Source organism: Nestor notabilis, unplaced genomic scaffold (assembly GCF_000696875.1).
Source record: "Nestor notabilis isolate BGI_N333 unplaced genomic scaffold, ASM69687v1 scaffold25980, whole genome shotgun sequence".
Taxonomy (NCBI): Eukaryota; Metazoa; Chordata; class Aves; order Psittaciformes; family Psittacidae; genus Nestor; species Nestor notabilis.
The window spans coordinates 1-20,508 of NW_009912884.1; the positions used below are offsets into that span (position 1 = coordinate 1).

At 41.8% G+C, this 20,508-nt stretch overlaps 1 protein-coding gene across 2 annotated transcripts in view; it reads right to left on the reverse strand.

Annotated features, from left to right (window-relative positions):
- Window positions 1-2,730: 2,730 nt before the first annotated feature.
- Window positions 2,731-20,508, reverse strand: part of MATR3 (matrin 3) — a 19,472-nt gene continuing 1,694 nt past the window's right edge. Inside the window, exons 2-14 of one of the 2 annotated variants that reach the window (XM_010021796.1) lie at window positions 16,692-16,753; window positions 15,699-15,740; window positions 15,340-15,443; window positions 13,532-13,584; window positions 12,976-13,101; window positions 12,223-12,348; window positions 11,867-12,037; window positions 10,372-10,503; window positions 8,958-9,001; window positions 8,100-8,490; window positions 6,092-6,485; window positions 5,353-5,474; window positions 2,731-3,802 (exon numbers count right to left, since the gene is read on the reverse strand). In XM_010021796.1, the coding sequence (XP_010020098.1) occupies window positions 3,752-3,802; window positions 5,353-5,474; window positions 6,092-6,485; window positions 8,100-8,490; window positions 8,958-9,001; window positions 10,372-10,503; window positions 11,867-12,037; window positions 12,223-12,348; window positions 12,976-13,101; window positions 13,532-13,584; window positions 15,340-15,443; window positions 15,699-15,740; window positions 16,692-16,753 (1,818 nt within the window). In that variant the 3' untranslated portion in view covers window positions 2,731-3,751. Of the gene's footprint in view, window positions 3,803-5,352; window positions 5,475-6,091; window positions 6,486-8,099; window positions 8,491-8,957; window positions 9,002-10,371; window positions 10,504-11,866; window positions 12,038-12,222; window positions 12,349-12,975; window positions 13,102-13,531; window positions 13,585-15,330; window positions 15,444-15,698; window positions 15,741-16,691; window positions 16,754-20,508 lie in introns of both variants that reach the window. The other variant, XM_010021805.1, reaches the window with a different exon arrangement.

Consider the following 20,508-nt stretch of genomic DNA (forward strand, 5'->3'; position numbering starts at 1 on the left):
GGGGAAAGGCGAACACCCTCCGGGAAACGCGCCCCTGCACTAAGTGTTTCCGCGCTCGGCTCACGCGCTTTTGACAGTCTGTGGTAGGAAGCGGGACACAATGAACGCGCTTTTCTGGGACCGGGCTTAAACCCCAGTTACAAAAAGAGCGATCTTTATTCTCTCCTTGTCATCCAGTGACTCCTTCAGACCCTGCTTGCTGACACCGCGGCGCAGAGCCACCTCCGCGCTCATCCTCCCAAGCACGAGCTCCTGCAGCCCTCTGATCTCTTAGAAAGGAAGCAAACACACACCGTGAGTTAAAAGCCCGTTGCTCCATCCAAGGTTGACCTGCTCAGCCCTTCACTTCCTTCCCCCTCACTCCCAGTAAGGGAGAACCAACACCACGAAGTCTGGGGTTCCTCAGGTTTTCTGGGGACAGATTCTCCTGCTCATTCTGATTTTATTGGTCACCATTACTAACTTGTTTGCAGGGCTTTAAAGCTTTATAGCCTGTCATACACTCACTGAATGCCTACCTCCTAGCCAAGTACAACCTTAAAACACCCCTGGCAAGGAGCACCCTTAAAAAAATCAAACCTCCCATGCTCTAACTACTCACAGCTGTTTCCAGCTCTATTTTATACAAAGCCCAGCATGAAACTTGGCTTTATAATGGAAGCTTCGCTTTCTACTCACGGCCCTGTTGCACCTCTGATGAATTACACAGAGTTTGGCTGTAGAAATACCCTTCTGAGTTGAAATTCATGTTTGAAAGCTGGCATCAAAATTGCAGCACACCTGATAATTTCACACTCCAGCCCTGCCTCCTCTCACCTCTTGACAGGGTAGATGCAATTCTAAAGTGTGCAGCCTGTGACAAGAGCATGTATCAATCTGCCACCAAAACACATTCGTGGCATCTGCCCTCAAGACCAAGTTATTCCAAAGCCTTTTTATCAGAAATTAGCACAAGGTATGTAGCCATGGACTGGTTTGTGTTGAAGGGACCTTAAAGTTCCTCCAGCTCCAACCCCTGCCATGGGCAGGGACACCTTCCACTAGAGCAGGTTGCTCCAAGCCCCTGTGTCCAACCTGGCCTTCAACACTGCCAGGGATGGGGCAGCCACAGCTTCTCTGGGCACCCTGTGCCAGCGCCTCAGCACCCTCACAGGGAAGAGCTTCCGCCTCAGAGCTCATCTCAGTCTCCCCTCTGGCAGGTTAAAGCCATTCCTCATAAAAATAAGCCTCTCCCCATTACAAGAAGATCTCTTGTGGCAGCAGGTTTGATTTGACTTATTTCATGGTGTGTAGAAGCATCATGTTGCACACATACAGGTGTGATGACTTATGTACAACTTACATGGGTCTGAAATAACAGGCATGTCCCCCCTGCCAACACCCAATGCTGAGAGCTGATGGGAGTGAGGAATACTCTGACTCTTAGTTGGACTCTGCCACAATTACTTTACACCTGGGAATTCGTTATGTTTAGATACCAAAGATGATGTAACACCCTCCTACAGTTTAACCCCCAGCACTCACAGGCTGAGGAGCAAGATCCCAAACTGCACAGCTACTTACACTGCAGGTGGTGGTTAAGGAAAGGCTGCTTTAAAAATAAACCCCACAGAGCTGTGGTATTTCCATGCATTAATCTGAACTGTATGGTGTAAGGAAACTCAAAATGCACGGGGGAGGTGGAGAGCTTCAAAAGTAATTCTTATCTACCATCCTTAGAAAGGGGGGTGACTACCAAACACTGATTGCTTTGAGTCAAGTCCTCTGCTTGGCTGATGAAATAAGCAGCTTCTTGGGGACAGATGAACGACAAATGTCATCATGAGCATGAGGGGGACCAAGCACATCCCTCTATGACATAATCAACCAGAACCGACCACACGGCTGCTGCTGCTCTCTTTCAGGGGCCTAGGAAAGGTGGGGAGGAGTTTTAAGATTGCATCTCTGCATTGGCTTTAATGCATTTCACACGAACAGAATTTAGCACACTGATGAGTGCAGTGTACAAAGCAGTAACTCATCTCTGTGAAAGTGCAAGAATGACTCACTGCGTAAGATTCCCGAATTTGGATATGCCATTTGAATAAAATCTGCACCATCAGCTGCTCATTAGCATTGCACCACTACAGAGTCCCCATAAGAACTGCTGCCATTGCAGTAGGATACATGCAAGTTATACTTTACTCTTGCACAAAAGGGATCACACCTCCCCTTTTTGTGAGGATCCAACAGGAGGCATCTGCAACTGGAAAGACCAGTTACCAAGACTTCACCTCCACAAAACCACCTTGTGTCTGCTAGAGGTACTTGCTTAACTGAATTAACCATCAAGGCTCAGGCTTCAACATTTGAAACCCCTTCTTTGGCACTGAAGCCTCCCTGAAGTTCAGGTTGGAGGAGGCATCCCTAGTCCTATTTATCCACATGAACATGCTGTGTCTTCAGCTTCAGCTTTGATGGAGATACCGTTAACACTCAAGAAATAAAACTGTCAGCAGAATATACCTGCCAGTGTTTTAACAAGTGATATTTTAATTTGTTTGGAAACGAAAGAGGTTTTAGGAAAGAGAAAGAAAAAAGTTATGCAATAAGCTGCTAACTCACAGGTGTTAAAACATGCAGATTTTAAAAAGAGAGCTAGAGTTTCAGTGGGGTATCATGAACACAGGAGCCAAGAGTTCAGTAACACACTGGTTAACATGCCAAACAGCTATAACAAAGTACTGGCGCCTAGCTTGCTTTATTGGTAAATCACTTTAGTAACCTGAATTCACAAATAAGCAGTAAATAACAAAACCTACAGATAAACACAGGTTACACATGCAAATATTCCTGTCCACATCTCACATGTGCAGGTAACATTAAGAGCACAATTCTAGAGAGTCTTGACAAAACTAGGTTTTAAACAAAAATGGGTTTAAAATGCAGGTATGAAAAAATTACATGTGTAAAATATAAAGATACCTTTTTACAGTTCAGGACTTCAATGCTGCTTTTGGATGTACTAGAGATGTACGACAGCTACAGGATTCAAGTAAAAGCAGGAAGAGCTCAAGGAAATAATACTGGTCAGAGGAGAACAGGCATTTACTTTGCACTAAATATACACGGAGTAGCTGAACAGGAAAATCTATCAAGAGCTTAGGGGCAAAAAAAAGCACAAGGTTCTAAAGCTGACTAATCACTAATTCTCCTATTTGCTATATAACAGCAATGACATTAAAAGAAACTGCAATTCAACATTTAAAAATGCAACTTACATTTAAAGACTTTTCAAAAGTGAAATGCAATGACAGCCTTACACTCAAAATTAAATACCTGCTAGGCTCAGACTGAAACGTGGAATGTTCTAGAGAAAATAGAAATACAGTGTTACTTTTGATTTTTTATTGAGAATGGAATTGAAAGAGTAGCAAATTCCACTTAAATGAAGAAGTTTTCTTCCCATAGATGAGCTTTCCACAAAAGGTGCAAGATTTTTTCTTTAATAGCTTGAAGTGTCAGAACGAAAACTTGTTGCCATTCTCCCATGAAGAACAGATTTCTGTCATTAACTTAACTGCATATGCTTTTTGCTACAACATTTAACACATGAACGGACCTATAATGCCTACTGTATCTCACTAAAACAAAAAAGAATACAGTATTTCCATCTACTACTGGTACTGCCTTTAAAAAAGATTAACATTAAAAACAAAGCCATGTTTTGTTTGAAAACAAAAGGATGCTTTCCTTACATCCTTCCTTCCTCTTAAGCTTCTTTCTTTTGCCTGTGGTCTTCTGCCATTTTATCCAGAATTTTCTGTTAAAAGAAAGCAATCATGTTTTTGGATATATTTAAATTGCTTCTCACAGTCACAACATCAATAATAGAAACACAAATCCAATTCTAAAGTTGTGAAATCTGTGAATATTAACTGCAAAGGTTGTAACTAACAGCCTGGCACTTCTCTGTACACTGGAGTGGAGCTCCCCTGGAACACCACGTTGTCACCATGTCACTGAACACACAGCCTGGCACCAGGAAACACCAGCTGGCAGCCTCAGCCAGCATCTCCTGCCCTGCTGGCTGGCAAGCCCAGAGCATGGCTTTTGGCTGTGCAATGGAATCGTGTCAATGACTGTGCCACTTACCTGCTCAGAATTTGCCATCTGTAAAACCCGGGACAAAACATCTCCCCCCTTGAAGAGTTATCATCCATTTCTTTACTCTTACTGCTCTCACAGTGGCCAACACTCCCAGCTGGAGAAGTGCCATTGCCAAACAAAAGTTGCATTTCCCCCCTTTCCTCCCTCCCCACTTCTAGAACCATGCCACTGTTAGGATGTCATTCAAGCGCAGCTCACTACTCATTTGTGCCATGGAAAAAGCAAATCAAATGAGGTGTAAGTGGTAAAGTTAATAACCTGGGATTATTTCCCCCGCTTCCCCTTTTACATCAAGTCTTTGAAGTCCCATAATCAGGTACCTCAATGGAAAAAAAAAGAAAACAAAACACGCTATGGGGTGATGGATGAGGTGGGGTTTCTTACTACAAGACTCTGCATGGGAATTGATTTTCTGATCTGCTCCTTGATAATGTTTTTGCTTTCTGCCATTTATTTGTGCCATCTGCCTTCCAAGGTCCTGTATTTTTGTAGGGTTCCCTATTATTGCAAGGGAGAAAGCAAATGATTTGAGTGGCATCTGCCAAGTGACTTGGCATCTGAGGAGCCACTTTCTTCTCAGACCCCCAGGGTCTGCTTTCAGCTCAGTAATTGACTGGGATTACATCACTTTGTGTGAACACTGCATTACTATGAGAGTTTTGTTTAGGATCTCCCCTTCTCAGAGGTGGTATTTAAAAGCAGCTCACAGTATACAAAGATAGAGCAGCAGCATTATCACTCATGCCATGCAATCATGTGATACCTAATCCAACTGGGAATTGTAAAAGATGCTCACAAAATCAGAAGTTGCAAATATGGATTTTTCTTTTTGAAAGATACAAAAACTTCAGCTTAAGCTCTGTTGAGTGGTTAAAACCACTCTCAAAGGGACAACTGGAAGGGATCTGAGTCATCTGTATTTACACTGCACCACTACTGCTAAGCCTGGCCTTGACTCCAATTGGAATGCCTTCTTTAATCCAGATTTACAAACAAAAATGTTGGAGCCCATCTTTAAAACATGTCTCCTGTGTATCATAGTCACAAGATGAAGTTTTGAAGAGGTCTAGCTTGAGTTAGGAGTTAGAGAATAAGCCAATTTCCACTCCCTGAACAGCTTTTTTCTTCCTCAGTGCAGTCTCATTCAGCTCTATTCCCCAGGAAAGAATCACGCCATTTAAAATGAACAAGTTTTTGCCTTACCTTCAACTTTTGATAATGAGGAAGGCTGCTGCAATGGGTCTTTTTTGCAACATCTTCATTTGTGTAGAACAGGGAACACAATTTGCAATAAAACCCTGTTTTGGGTACCACATAATTCACACCTAGAGAAGTAAACACCACAAAATAAACTAAGAGATCTACTCTACATCATTTCTTTTAATGTCATATGTCATTTCAGCTGAATCTTAAAACCATAATTCACTTTACATTAAAAGCTGCTTTATCTTTCAAAGTCCTTGGTTTAGTTTAGTCAAGCCAGGGCCTACTAACAACTAAGTATGTGCAGACTTTTCTTGGATTTTAAAGTTTAAAATCAATCTTTCAGCTTAAGGGTCCATTTTATTGGTTTCTTCAAAAGAAGAACGTTCTCTGATCAGTTTTGAGTTCTAAGTATTTAGTATGAATCTGAACTAGTACCACTATTGTGATTGGTGCTACTAATTGAATCTGTGTCACTAAAATATACCTCTTCCAATTTAATTTCTACCTAAAGGAAAGTGTTATGGAGAACTGTATGAAACTAAGGGGAGGAAAAAAAAAAAAAAAAAAAAAAGAAAAGACTAGGGTTAGGGGAGGAGTGAAGAAGGGGAGAAGAGTGGGAAGCCCTAAAATGAGAGGCTCAGAGGCAATGATTTGCCAGAAATAAAAGGCAGATGAAATGAGAAATGCTACTGCAATGTACAGAGACATATCTGAGAAGAAATGGAAAGAGCCTTACCAACAGGGATGTTTGGCTGGTACGGCCCAATCCTGAACTCATCTGGAACAAGCGCTTTCTCTTGAACACTCTTTGTTTCCTGTTCATCCTGGGTGTCTGTGTTTTCATGGGCATTTTTCTCGCTATCCTGTGCTGTTGTGGTGTCTGAAGCTTCAACGCTTTCAGCCTTCAAGTTATCTTCGGGTTTGGTTCCATTTTCTAAGGTTTCATTTTCCTGCTCTGCCTCCTCAATCTTGTCTACCTTGATTTCTGCCAAGCTATCATCGGCTTTGCCAGCAGATTTCACCACCAAGCCCGACTTGCGGAGTTTCTGATGATCCGAGTCTTCTTCATCGCCAACCTCATCCAGGGTGACAAAGCCTTCCATGCTCCGTGGAAAGCCTCCCACGTAGCGCTGTCGAGAAAATGGTTTTCCTTATGTCAGCTTATTCTTAATATGTTGCCCTCAAATCATTCTCAGTTTTAGAAGAGAAGTATCTTCTCCAAACTCCCTGGAAAACCACTCAAAGTTCTTCCTTCAAGACCTATCTCACTCGAGCACCAGTGTCACTATGTCCCCACTGACCCAGAATCAAGAGTTCCATTTCAGAATAGAAGAAATTTATGGTGTTTGTTGCACCATGAGGGATCCCTGCTTTATCACAGCAACATCTGACCTTCAACTTGAGCATCTCAGCATTACTCTTTTCACTCTGATCTTAGTTTTGAAAAGACCTTTTAACAAAACTATCTTAAGCAGAAGTCATTTGGGAGTGCACAAGTTGTTTCCAATTTGAGACTATTCCACAAGATTCTCAAACTCATGCCTGCAGAAAAGGTAAAACTTCAGCAGAACAATTCAGTGCCCATGAATAACATGGAAGTTCATTTTAAAAAAAGTAGAGCTCTTTTTCAGCCAGGGGAAAACTTGAAGCTTCTGCACTGAAAAACCACCCCAAAGCACCAACCACCCGAACTGTGGCAGTCTCTTAAAATCCAGCTTCATTCTAAGACAGTGAATCTGTCTGAATTCTGATTTATGGGGCACATTACTGCTAATCTGGAGACATCAGTATTCCACAGGCTTAACTAAGAGCAGTTCTGAGTAGCACTGAAACAGCACCTAGCTTTGTGTCTGTGCTCTAAGAATGCAGGTCTTCAAGGAAGCAAGTTTGGGTTTTGAGGCAGTTTATCATAACAGATAGCCCACAGTAAGAAACAGACAATACTGGTTGTGCTGGCAGGATTCATCCCAACACTGTGTAACCAGCTTCCTGCTAAAAGGATCCTCCAGGATTAAACCCATGCACCCTTCATTCACTAAGGAACATGCATAACTTGTTTGCAAAACAACATTCCAAGTCAATAAATTTACTAAAACTTTGCATGCTACTGCACAGAACTCTGTATGATTCAAAAGAGCATCTGGGAGAACACAGACTCATGACAGTGTGCAACTGTCTGTGATAAAAAGGGAATTCACAACAAGTATGTGACTGAAGACACCTTGAAATAATTCCCCACCATCACCTTCCACTGGAAAGGGGCCTTGGCTAACTGCAAATGGACTCACCACCCTTTCCAGACAAGCATAAAGTGCAGATGTACACACAAATTTGTAGGTACAAGGACTAGCATCAACTCCCAAATAAACAACTTATTGGATGTCATCGCTCTGCTCCGTGCTCCAAGAGTAACTGCAGCCAGTCTCAAGAGAAACTGCTCAGGGAGCAGAGTTCCTGGCTGCTCAGTGTTGCTCAAAAGGGGTGAAGGCAAGAAAAATGGGTAGAAGCCCACAGGTTAATAGTTTTGAACAGAAACAGAGATTTACAACCAATTCCATTTCCAAGTTGCATCCAGTGGGATGTTCCACTTTCTTCACAGGAGCTTTAGCACCCATTTCTTTCAGAAAGTTTGCATGCAAGTGTTTTTAAGACCTACAGAAAGAGATCTCTAATAGGATGTACTGCGATGTGCTACTTAAGCTAGACAGGGCTTTCCACACTCAAGTACCTTGCTAAACCATTACCTTCTTAAGCTTCTTCTTTGCTGCTGGATTGGCCACAACATTCCCCTCAGTTTTTATGGCCACATCATCAGCTGTGTCCTTCTTCTCTTCAGTAGTCACATCAGCTAAATTGGCAACATCTGCATCATCTCCTGCTGAGCTCCCACTTTCCAGCAGTGCTGCTGCTTCCTCCTCATCCACTAGCAGCTCATCTTCAGACTCCAGGAGTAAACTGGGCTCATCTTGGTCTGCCTGTGCAGTGCTTTTAGTGCCTGACGGCTCAGCAGCATCATCTTGTTTCTCCTCTTTCACTTTATCTTCTACATTGCCACTTTCAGGCTTCTGAGTAGCATCTGTTTTAGACTTCTTATCACTTGGAGAATCTTTGCTGTCTGGAGAATATGTTCTCTTTCTGTGAAGAACAAAGAATACTTGCTTGTAAACCTGAAGAGAGCCCAGAAACTACATTACAAAAAGAATGTTAGGTTCTATTTTTCTAGACAAGCTTGAAGATTGTGCTTTAGTTCAGTAAATGGAAAGTTGAGGGAAACCTTGAAGGATCCCATTCTTCAAATATGCGAAAGGCTGCTGCAAGGAGGAACTGTCCTTACAAGATAGGACAACTGCTCATGGGTTTAAATTGCAGGAAGGCAAAGCTAACTGAGGGCTGGAAAACACTTCCTGCGGAGCCTAAAAGAGGCTGTGAGATCTCATCGTTAGAGGAAGAGGATAGGCAGCATATGAGAAACAGCTCATCTCAGGTCACAACAAACAACAGTTTGATCTCAGAGCTTGCCTGACTTGTCTAATTTCTATACTCTGCATTAGGTGTTTTCACATTTCTGTAAACAAGATCATGCTTCAGCAATGGGACACTACCTGGTTTTATCCTTCTTCAACAGTTCAACTCCTTTGTTTGGAATCTAAAATGGAATAATGAAATGTGTAAGTCATAGCAGAGTGTTATTGATACAAGTGTTGCAGCATTAATCCAGACCAGACAGAACGCTCTAGCCAAGCACTTCCAACTCTGTTACTCCACAGGTACTCTCACTATAGCCACCTAACAACCAATAAACTACCGTTATGTTAGACAGGACCTTACCAAACCAAAACTCCCATGTCTTTGTTGACAGCAATTACCAGTTATTCAGTACAAAACAAACAGGATATCCTGCTTCAAAAAAAACACACACAATTCCTCTTTTGCTTGTGAACTGGTACAGTGTGGTGCAGGCAATGGCACAGGTCAGTCAATCTGTACTCTTCTCCTTACCATTAGTAGTGGAAAAGCTTTAGCAGTCTCACACCACTTCACTTATTTATGAGTTACTGAACAGGAAATTCCATTTGTATGGCAGTGGCATGGACAATGATTCACTGCATTGGTGAAGTACTGGAATTTGCCACAAAGTGTTCATTTTTGGCGTGTGATCATGTGCAATTATAAGATTTCTTCCTCTCCACAACAGAAAGCTTATGCTTTTGAGACAGTGTGACAGCTCTGATCTCCCCTGCTTTCCTCCCTAGTGTCCTAATCTGATGGAGAAAGTCTTGTAAGTACAAGAATATTAGCCTGGTCTTATGTCAGGGGAAGAAAGCCATCCGCCAACCCTTCCCTCCTTAATGTGAGCTGCACATGCAAAGGTGCAGTTACACACCGAGTTTTCAAAAAGCTTATGCTTAGGTAGTTGGGGTCAGTGTCCACAGTAGGAAACAAAAAGCTTTCTGGTGCCAAAGAAAAAGGTTCTGGTTGGCATCCAACACAGGAAACCCATTCTGTTGTAATACTTCGTAGTTTGAAAAGGAGTCCCTAATGGCAATTTGTCTTTTTTTTTTTTTTCCTGTACACCAGAGTAGGTGTACAATGAAATGGACAAACCAACCAGCAGCTGTGAAAAGAATAGCCAAGAATTAAGTGTACAACATATGAGTACATAGTTCTGCTGCCCAGCTCGATTTTACTCACTGATCGATTTCAGAAGAGGGCAAGGAAAGAACACAGACATTACAGAATGTTCTAAGTGGAGACATTTTCATTAAAATCTACACCAATTTCTCTAGGATCTAAATTCTAGAAGTTGGTTGGTTTTCTTTAATCTGCAAGAAAGTTTTTTGCTTTGTTCTACGCCTCCTAGCATCCCACTCACGCCAAGTAACTGCACTTAAAGAGCCAGAAAATACTCAAGCAAATCCTTCCATTTTACCTGCAGCACTGAATTCCCAGTGACAGCTCTCTTCTACTTCACTTTCTACCTTCAACTGCAACTAAAGAACTGAACCTATTACCTACCCTTAACACCAGTTTCTTGTATTTTTCAGACAGATCCACTTTCACACATCTGCCTTGGAACCAAAGTGCTTTGTTGGCACAATGCTCCACCATAGCTAAAGCATCTTCTCTGGTCTCCATCTCAATAAAAGCCTGAAAATATTAAAGCACATTTAAAATTAGTCTGAAATGCACAACATTACTGCAGGCAAAGTTACTTAACTTCAAACACAGCATGTCCCCAGTTTGAAATGAAATTATGAGATTCAGACCCATCCTCTAGACCCATCATCCTCTCCAAACATTTACCAAAGTGCCTGATACACCCCAGCTTTTTCATGCAGTCACATCTGGCCCATAAACAGTTCTGAAATTAAACAGGCATTTAAAGAATTAGAAAAAAAAAAAACAAACCAAAACCCCCCATGAAGTATGATTCCAAATGAAAGGCTCCTTAAGGGGAGACCTTAGAGCAGCTCCAGTGCCTAAAGGGGCTCCAGGAAACCTGGAGACGGGCTTTGGACAAGGGCCTGTAGGGACAGGACAAGGGGAATGGCTTGAACCTGCCAGAGGGGAGACTGAGATGAGCTCTTAGGCAGAAGCTCTTCCCTGTGAGGGTGCTGAGGCGCTGGCACAGGGTGCCCAGAGAAGCTGTGGCTGCCCCATCCCTGGCAGTGTTCAAGGTCAGCTTGGACACAGGGGCTTGGAGCAACCCGCTCTAGTGGAAGGTGTCCCTGCCTGTAGCAGGGGGTTGGGACTGGATGAGCTTTAAGCTCCCTTCCAACACAAACCCGTCTGGAGTTCTATGAAATAAGAAACATCTGGACAATGAAACTCATTTATTTGGTGTTTAATATCTGGGAATTCCAGGGTAACTACGACACTCCCCCATTTTGCTATTTTTCAAGAGAAGGCTGGAACAGGCAGAAACTGCTGGTCTACAAGCCCAGACTTGGGAGTATTCCTCTGAGAAACAAGCCTACAACACACTAAGTTTGCTGAAAAAGCTTTTAAAAATTCATCTGGGCTAAAGTATCATTGGTGGAGAGAAGTTGTTCCTGTATCCAACTTACACAGCAAGGGTACTTCTAGGAGTCATGTACTTACACATCCAAAGCATTTACTAGCCACAGCAGGACTGCTTTAAAGAATCAAAAATCAAGGGTAAATGAAAGACGTGTAATAGTGGAATCTTAGTTAATGTTTCATAGGTAATGTTTTTTTCAGCCTTAAGAAACCCCAAGACTCCTAAAAATCTGTGTAACAACAGAAATTAAGCTTCAGTGCTAAATGTATCATCTTCACAGCTGAGGCCTGTTCTCTTTTTAAAGCAGCTCCCATTCCAGTAACATTCTGCAGTAAGCAGATAGCAAAACACCACCTACACAGACCTCTAATAATTTCCATCTCTCTGCTAGAGCACAGAGGCTACACAAGCCCCAGTGGAAGGCACAGCATTTCTTCACAAACACCTCAGTTTCCAGCCCTCAGGCCTGCCTGTCCCTGTGGTTGTTACCTGGCTTTTCATTCTCATGAGGATGTAGTTCTTAATCTTCCCGTAGGGTTCAGCCAGTTTGAGGACTGCGTTGTCGGAGTAGCCCGAGTGAGGTAAGTTGCTGAGGTGAATCACACGACCAAGCTCTGGTTTTGGTGGCTCAGTTTTCTGGTCAGGTTTACCCTCAGGTTTCTAAAATTAAAGAGGGAACGAAGTTTTTTTAAGGACATACTACATAAAACATACGTGGGCAACTGTCCCATGATGAAGTTGATAGAGCTGAGAAGTACATAAATTGAGACTAAATTAAACACAACTGCCTCAGAACATTGTCTGCCCCAGGTTAAAATAAGGCACTGTTAAACAAAGTGGTTTACCTTTATTCTTTTGTATTTCTGGGACAGATGGACCCTCACTGGTTTACCAAATACCAGCGCAGGTGTTGTCGAGTAGTATTCCACTGCAGCCTGAGCATCTTCAGTGGTTGACATCTCAATAAATGCCTGAAACCATATAAAAACCCCCCAAATTATGTGCTACTCCTTCAAGAATTTATATTTTTGTTTCAAATATTAAGCTCTCCCTTGCTTTCCTGTAAAAACAGCTGCATCAGAAATGGAAATTGCCTTTTGCTTACAACATTAACTGACCTGCAGAGCTTGGCATGAATTTCACATACTTTCTTTAGGTGCACAAACAGAACTATTTGGTTTGTTTACATTCCACCTAGATTTGGATTCAAAACATTCAATTGTTTCCTGTTTTTTCCTGTTCTGTGGTGATGCTGGCTTTTTCCACGCTTCAAAACACAACACTGTATAACCCAAACTAAGACCAAATAGGTTTTCAGCAAGTATGAGAACAAGAACAGAATTTGCAAGCAGAGTGTGTTTTTGAGGAAGCCGTGAGCAATCAACCAGAAGGATTTTCTAACAATATTTAAGGTAAAATGCAGTACTACAGCATTTCTGGAAAGAAACATACTGGTTGCTCTCCTTTCACACCTCTGACCGTGGTGACATGTGTATCACCTTGCTTGGTAGCTAAGTCCTTCTAAAAACTGAAGCTCAGACAGTAAGCACGTTAAGGACACCGAGCAGCACCAGCAGCTCTAAAGGGCCTCATCTTACCTCATTGATTTTGTTTAGAATCAGGTGATTTGTAATTATTCCAAATGGCTCCACAAGCTGAAGCAGCTGGTATCTCAAGTTCTTTCCCCTCTGGAAATCCATGATGTGAACAACTCTGCTTGTTTCCTGTTGAAGACAAAGCATGCATCAGAAGACGGAAAGAAAACATATCAGCTAACACTAAATAGAGTCTGTGAAAGCTCTGCTCTATTTAGGTTGTATTTTTTTAGTAGTAACCCAAAACGAGATGCATATAATAAAGGCACTGAAGCTCCAGGGATTCCACAGAGGGAGATGCCTGCTGTGCCAAAGTTGCCTTTCTGTATGTTCATGTCCCACAGCTTCCTCAGAATGTTTAAACAGGGTCTGTACAGTTTGGAAACGATGATTTTGTAGAGTACTTGGCACAGTGGAACCCCAATCTTACCCCAAAACTTCAGGATTTCCACACAAATAAATCCTAATCCTCACTTTTAAAGACTTTATGAAAGCAAAGTATATAACATAAAATTGTAGGTTTCAAAACAACCCTGAACATCAAATTTTTAATACTAACCACTCTGCCCTTCTGCATGTGTCTCGGTCCTTGCATATTCCCATTCCCAGCTCCTTTAAGAAATGAGAAGAATGAGCAAGCTTAGTTCAACCTGTAAGACTGGTGTTAACGTCTTGTGTTCACAAGTTCTTAAGAGATAAAAATCATAGAATGGAGATACAGAACCACAGAATCATATTAAGTCACCTCTAATACTAAACGAGAATGACATGAAATTTTAATACCTAATTATTTCCTTACAGTCCAAAAAGGATGTTTCAGCAGTCTTGTAACTTGAGGTCCCCCTTCCTGATCATTCTGTTCAGTTTAACTTTACTGAAAAAGCTTGTTGTGGTTTAAGCCCAGCCGGTAACTTGGAACCACACAGCCACTCGCTCACTCCCCACTTTCTTCCTCCCCCTGCTCCCAGAGGGATGGGGAGGAGAATCGGTGGAATGTAACTCCCACGGGTTGAGATAACAGCTCTCCAGTAACTAAGGTATAATACAAACCACTACTGCTACCAATAATAATGATAAGGGAAATAAGGGGAGAGGACACAACCACTCACCACCCGCTGACCAATACCCAGCCCGACCCAAGCAGCGATCTGGGCCTTCCGGGTAACTCCCCCCAGTTTATATACTGGGCATGACGTGCTGTGGTATGGAATACCCCTTTGGCCAGTTTGGGTCAGGTGTCCTGTCTCTGCTTCCTCCCGGCTTCCCCTCCTCCCTGGCAGAGCATGAGACTGAGAAAGTCCTTGGTCAGAGTAAACATCACTGAGCAACAACTAAAAACATCGGTGTTATCAGCATTGTTCCCAGACTGAAAGTCAAAACCACAGCACTGCACCAGCTGCTAAGAAGGAGAAAAATGACTGCTGCAGCGGAGCCCAGGACAAAGCTGCATTTACTGATGCGGAGAAACAGCTGAGAATAAGTAAAGCCTGTTGAAAAAAAAAGTCCCTCCTGTGTTAGACTGAGATTTGCCATAGCAAAAGGACCCAAAGATGGGAGATCTCTCTAACCCAGATACACTGCTGAAGTTGGGGTTCTAGGTGTAGAAAGAGACTCCAGGTTTAGTTCTAAACCAACACCAATTCTAGCAGAATGCCTGAAGAAAGCCTTTTAAATAGTTGGGCTCAAAGTCAAGTTTGAGATGTTTTGGTAAGTTAACAGTATTTTTTTAATGAAATTTAGCATGAATGCATCTATCATCTAGAAATTCCTTTAAAGTATCTCCAACACTTGTACTCTGTCAGGATACCTACATAAATCAATCAGTTTTGCTCTTTTAAAAACTATTTCAAAGGTAAGAAGTAACAACTTAATGGAAAGAAACTGATTTTTAGCCTGCCTCAGTGTCAAGAAGACATTTGCACCATCCATCTTTCCATTTCCCAGTTCCTGTTCAAATCTATTTGTCACAGTAATTTGAAATTAAGGGGGGAAAACACTCAGGACATTGAACTCTTGCAAGTTCCACACACAAAAAAAACCACCCCACAACCCACCAATATGTAGCTGAATCAGAAGAAAGATAGAAAAAACTTCCAGACAAGAAAAAATGCAAGTCCAAACCATGTGTGGATTAACCAAACATAGATAAGAACCCAGCCAAAATAATGGGGCGGGTAGTTAACAGATGGTAGAAAGGAGGAAGTGTGGGATCTGAACTAGTCTTTGGCCAGGGAGGGACTGAAGTATTTCGGTTCTGCTGCTCAGAAAAGTATTTTGTTTTAATTTCTCAGTGTTTTAGAACAACAAGAACAAAAAAAAAAAATCAAGAACTTATGTCTTGCAAAAGTAGGCACCAGCTGCTGTTACCTCTTGGCCCAACAGGAGGTCCTCCAAGGTGAAATGGAGGTGGTGGTGGTCCCAGAATTCCTGGTGCAGGGTTTGTGGATTGCTGCAACATAAAGGGATCACCCCTAGAAAGAGGGGAAAACACATTTAATTTTAAGCCATTAAGCTACAAAGCCTTCATTCCCCAAACCCCCTTTAATTTCTGCAGAGCATCTAAGGACAAGTCAACTTTAGCTACTTTTACTGGTGTTCTTTGGTTAGCAGAAAACAAAGGGAGGTATCAGTTTGAAGAGGAGGAGGTGTGTTGTTTCACATAAAACATTAAGAATGTCCTCTGCTTCAAATAAAATACAAATACTTCAAAATTCATTTCTACTTACATTCCATGTCCTGAATCACTGTCAGGATTCCATTCTGGGTATCTGAAAAGAAACAAACAAAAGTAGTTAAAATAATCCTCTTCTACCTATGTAGTAATTTTCCCACAAGCAGTGGTCCCTTTCCATGTTAACACAGATAGAACACGTGGTAACTCTGCCCACTACAGGATCACCACAGGAAACATGAACAGCATCTACTGACAGAAGTGTCGTTCTTAATGAGAAACTTCCTCCACTGGAGGTAACATGTCTGCAAATTTACAATACAAATTGCACGGTTTGTTTTACAACAGATTTAGAAGTTGGTTAAGTGACTAGGAAAAAATTCCAATAGTTTCTCAACTGTTCAGATCCAACTCTTTAGAATGTTCCATTTGATCAGGATTCAAAAGTTAAGAACCAAAATCCCTTTTGTCCTGAAGATGCTCTTTTAAGTTGTATTATTCCCTAGAAAGCACATAGCACGTTTTCTAAACCTGCCTCATGCAACATAGTAAACCATCAGAACATTGGAGCACCTCTTCTATGGAAACAGGTTGAGAGAGCTGGGCTGGTTCAGCCTGGAGAAGAGAAGGCTCCTGAAGGAGAGACCTTAGAGCAGCTCCAGTGTCTGAAGGGGCTCCAGGAAACCTGGAGAGGGGCTTTGGACAAGGGCCTGTAGGGACAGGACAAGGGCAATGGCTTTAACCTGCCAGAAGGGAGATTGAGATGAGCTCTGAGGCAGAAGCTCTTCCCTGTGAGGGTGCTGAGGCGCTGGCACAAGGTGCCCAGAGAAGCTGTGGCTGACCCAGCCCTGTCTGTGTTCAAGGCCAGGTTGGACACAGGGGCTTGGAGCAACCTGCTCTAGTGGAAGGTGTCCTTGCCTGTGGCAGGGGATTGGAACTGGAGGAGCTTCAAGCTCCCTTCCAACACAAACCAGTCTGGGTTTCTGTGATTATGTGCTCCCACATGCTCTCACACCACATGAGTATTTACTGTACTTGGAATTCATACATTTCAAGCAGCAGTTGACAGCGTCGGCTGTGAGTCGCGCCATTGATATGATGGTTCCACTCCTGCAGCAAAGTAAACAATTAAAAATTAACAGCCACATTTGGCAAGGCAGCTTTAACAAAACAACGTTCTACAATGCTGAACCTTCTCTTCTAAGCTGAAGTATTAAAGACTCACAGATAAAATCTTTTTGTAGTGCTTTCAAGAGACACTGAAACTGGACCCACCTCTTAACTCCTAACCTGGGTGAAAGGGTGTCTGATTATGGGCTTGATCCTGCCTCCAAGGTGCAAAGCTTAGCGGGGGAACTGCTACAGCAGACATGCACATCACTGTGACTGCAACTTTTACAACTGGATACCGAGGTATTTTTTATCTTCAGTAATTTGAGAATTTCCTCCACTCTCTCTGCTTCATTCCTCAGACTTTCAAAGATTAACATGACCAAAACACTCAAGTTTTTAGAACCATAAAGCAGCCAAGAAAATGCAAGGAATTCAGAAAGGAAAGACTGAACAAAATGGAAGTGCATAGCTAGGGACAAACCACAAATGTACAGGAGAAATATAAAAATATATATAACCATTTGAGGGGAATAATATGGGGAAAAAGGAGCTCTAAATCAAGATAGTACAAAGAAGGAATAATACCATCATTATTAAACCAAGTCACCAGGTGAAACTCCTCCTGGTTCTGGCTTTAGCACTAGAATGGAATGAGGGCTTTCTACTTTCTCTCTGCAGACTATTGTCATTACAAATGGAGTTCTGTATTCAAGAGGAGAGCAGGCATGGAGACTCCTCCTTTAGCCAAGTACAGCATGCCTCATCTCCACTTCCTTACCTTCTTACAAGTAACAGCACTAGTTTGTGTTATATTGGGCATGTGTAAAACTGTGAATGTGTATCCTGCACTGGCAACTGTTTTCTATCTCTTCTTCCATGTGTATTTCTGCACAGCACCCACAAAGGACTTTTTTTCTTCCTAATCCCTTCTATCTCCTGCTGTTTAGTTTCCACCACGCTACAGCCATCCCTTTGGGTACAACGAGACGCTCCTGAGGCTTCCTGAGGGTTTCCATATGCTAAATGTCTACCTTGTACTTTCCAAAGGAGAAAAACCTGGATTTAACATCTCCCATCGTGTGGTTAAACTACTCTTCAATATTACTCCATGATACACAGAATATAACATGGAGCAAGACAAAACCTTCATTCATTTTATCCAGATATAAAAGGAGAGCACCACTTTCTTGCTAACTGCACAATATGTAGGCTCTGCAACTATGAGTTAATAAATATACTGGCAGTTAGGATAAAAAAACCCCACAAGACCCCCAAACCTACCTAGGAAGCATTTAATACTACAAGTTTATTCAGCTTAACTTGCTAACTAGTTTTAGCAATAAACTACCGGAGAGAGTTTAAACACTAAAAACCCCTTAAAATTTGGGTGCACAATCTGTAAAGCCTCAGTGGCCAATTCTGGTAGATACAGCATGCTCTGAAGCTATCTTCACTAATTTAATATTATTGTAAACTGAACTACATATTATTGTAAACTGCAAACTACAGCCAAAGTTTGGGAGATGTAATTCTCATTCCTCTTCAAATGCTTTTAAATTGGCAAAAAAAGGGAAATATGACATGTAGGATTCCCCCCTTAGGACTTCCCAACTTAGGATTCCCTCCCCCCGCACCCAGAACAATGGCTCATCTACATTATTAATTTAATATAAAGTAAAAGCTCTTAATGTGGACTTCCCTTTCCTCCCTGCCTCTACCCAGTTAAAGCATCACTCCTCTGAAGTTTCAGGGCACTAGATACTTACAGACACTGAAGAAAGTTAAGCTACACGAAATCTGAACCGAGGTTCTTAAAACTCAGATTACCTTTTGCCTCAATCAATGCAAGCAAGAGGACAAACTGTTCTTCAGAAAACTAGGCCAAACTCAAGCACCTAATTTTAGGCAGCCCTCTATCAGGGACACGGCCACACTTTCCCTTTGGGATGTACCACCATTCCGAGTGTTTAACCTCCAAATTCATCTGCTCATGTTGCAGCAGCCTTTTTCTTTGGCCGGGAAAACAATTCCTCCACAGCTAACACCTCATTCCTTCAGAAAGGGATCAGATTGACAAAGTGCCTCAAGAAACTGGGCCACAATTTACCTCACAATTAGACAGAAAACAAACTGGGCCTTAAAATATATATACATCAAATGAAAGGAACAGTTAAGAACATGGCTAAATAAGAAAAAGCAGAGGATTAGGCTGCCAGTGAAGGGTGTTTAACCCCCTTGCTCAGGCTTAAAACACAGCTTGCTTTATCATACCCTTCCAAAAAATCTGATACTTTTATTTAGAGGTGGGGAAATGAGATTTTGGTACTGCAGTAATAAGTGTACATTGTCCCAGCTAAGAAAAGCATTCCCTTTCTGCTTTCCATACATTTTGGTTCAGATCAGATTACAAGTTCAACTGGATTCCATTTTGTGGTAGACACAAAATAACATATTCTGCAACTGTCAGGTATGCAAAGCAGAGGAAAAAAGGAGAGAAAGAGAAAAATTCCTGTGGTGACATGATTTCTGCTATTAGAAACAAAGCCCAAATATGGGTCATAAGAAACAGATGATCCAATCTCAAATATTTTATGGCGTACTAGCAGTTTAAGTCAATAGTCATCAAAACTGGATGGGTTTACATGTTACAGAAGAAGTTATAGCCACTTAAGTTATGCTGTCAAAAGAATTTGGTATTTCTCATACCTGGAAAGATATTTCACACTGGATTTCCTTTTAGCAGATCTGCATACCAAAGCAAACTAAGAACCACGAGGCTTTAAAATAAAGTGCTAAAAAGAACCCTACTTACAGGATTACTGGTTGCCATCTTCAAGGGCCTCAGAAGTTTATGTTTTCAATCTAACCAAATGAAGTCCTTTTACAGACCTGAGCATGGCATCTAAACTGTTAACGCTTAAAACCTTTTATGAAAATAAAGGTCAAATACAGGAGACAAGAAACCCGGATTACTGTGATTATATCAAAGGTAATTAAAGCAACACAAGTTCATAACTGTCAGATCAGCTGGAGTCATACAGCGTGTGCTCTAACGCTGGTTTGATCATTTCCTTGCAGGGACAGAGTAATTCTTGTGTTTCAGAAAGATCAGATGTACAGAAGCGGCACTTTTTGAGAGGTAACTGTAAAGAAATGGTTAGTAACAGCAATTTCACATTGTATCCACTTTACAGTAACAGCACGTATTATATTTGCATTTGAAGGCTAATCAGCTGTTAATCGTGACAAGAGGGACACTGCATTAGCCAATTGAATTGCCTGGTGTATACTGAAAATCAGCAAGATGAGTAAAATTGGAAAAGCTCAAAGTGAGAAGGCTCTGAAAATAACGTCTGGATACACAGGGATACATTTGGAGTAACTTGCTACCTCTGCAGAGAGTTGAGCTACTTGTGGCTAAACTAAGAGGGAAGTCTCAGCACAACTGAATATACCCGAAGATCCACTCTACTTGTGAGCCAAGTAAAGAACACTACTAGGAACACAGCGCAGGATACTGCAACAGCACACTGATTGCTGGAGAGTCTACAGGGAGAGATGCAACATGTGACAATAAAAAGTGAGTCTGAAGTGTCTAAGAAAAGTGAAAAAGGAGAAAAATGACGACAAATTTCAGCCATAGTATGAGATAGAGTGTTAAAGTGAAATTAAAAAGGCAAGAATGAGCTAATCTAAAACGTGGTTTTTACTTTTGCAAAAAAGTTCCAGGGCTCTACATTAACTCTTTCACT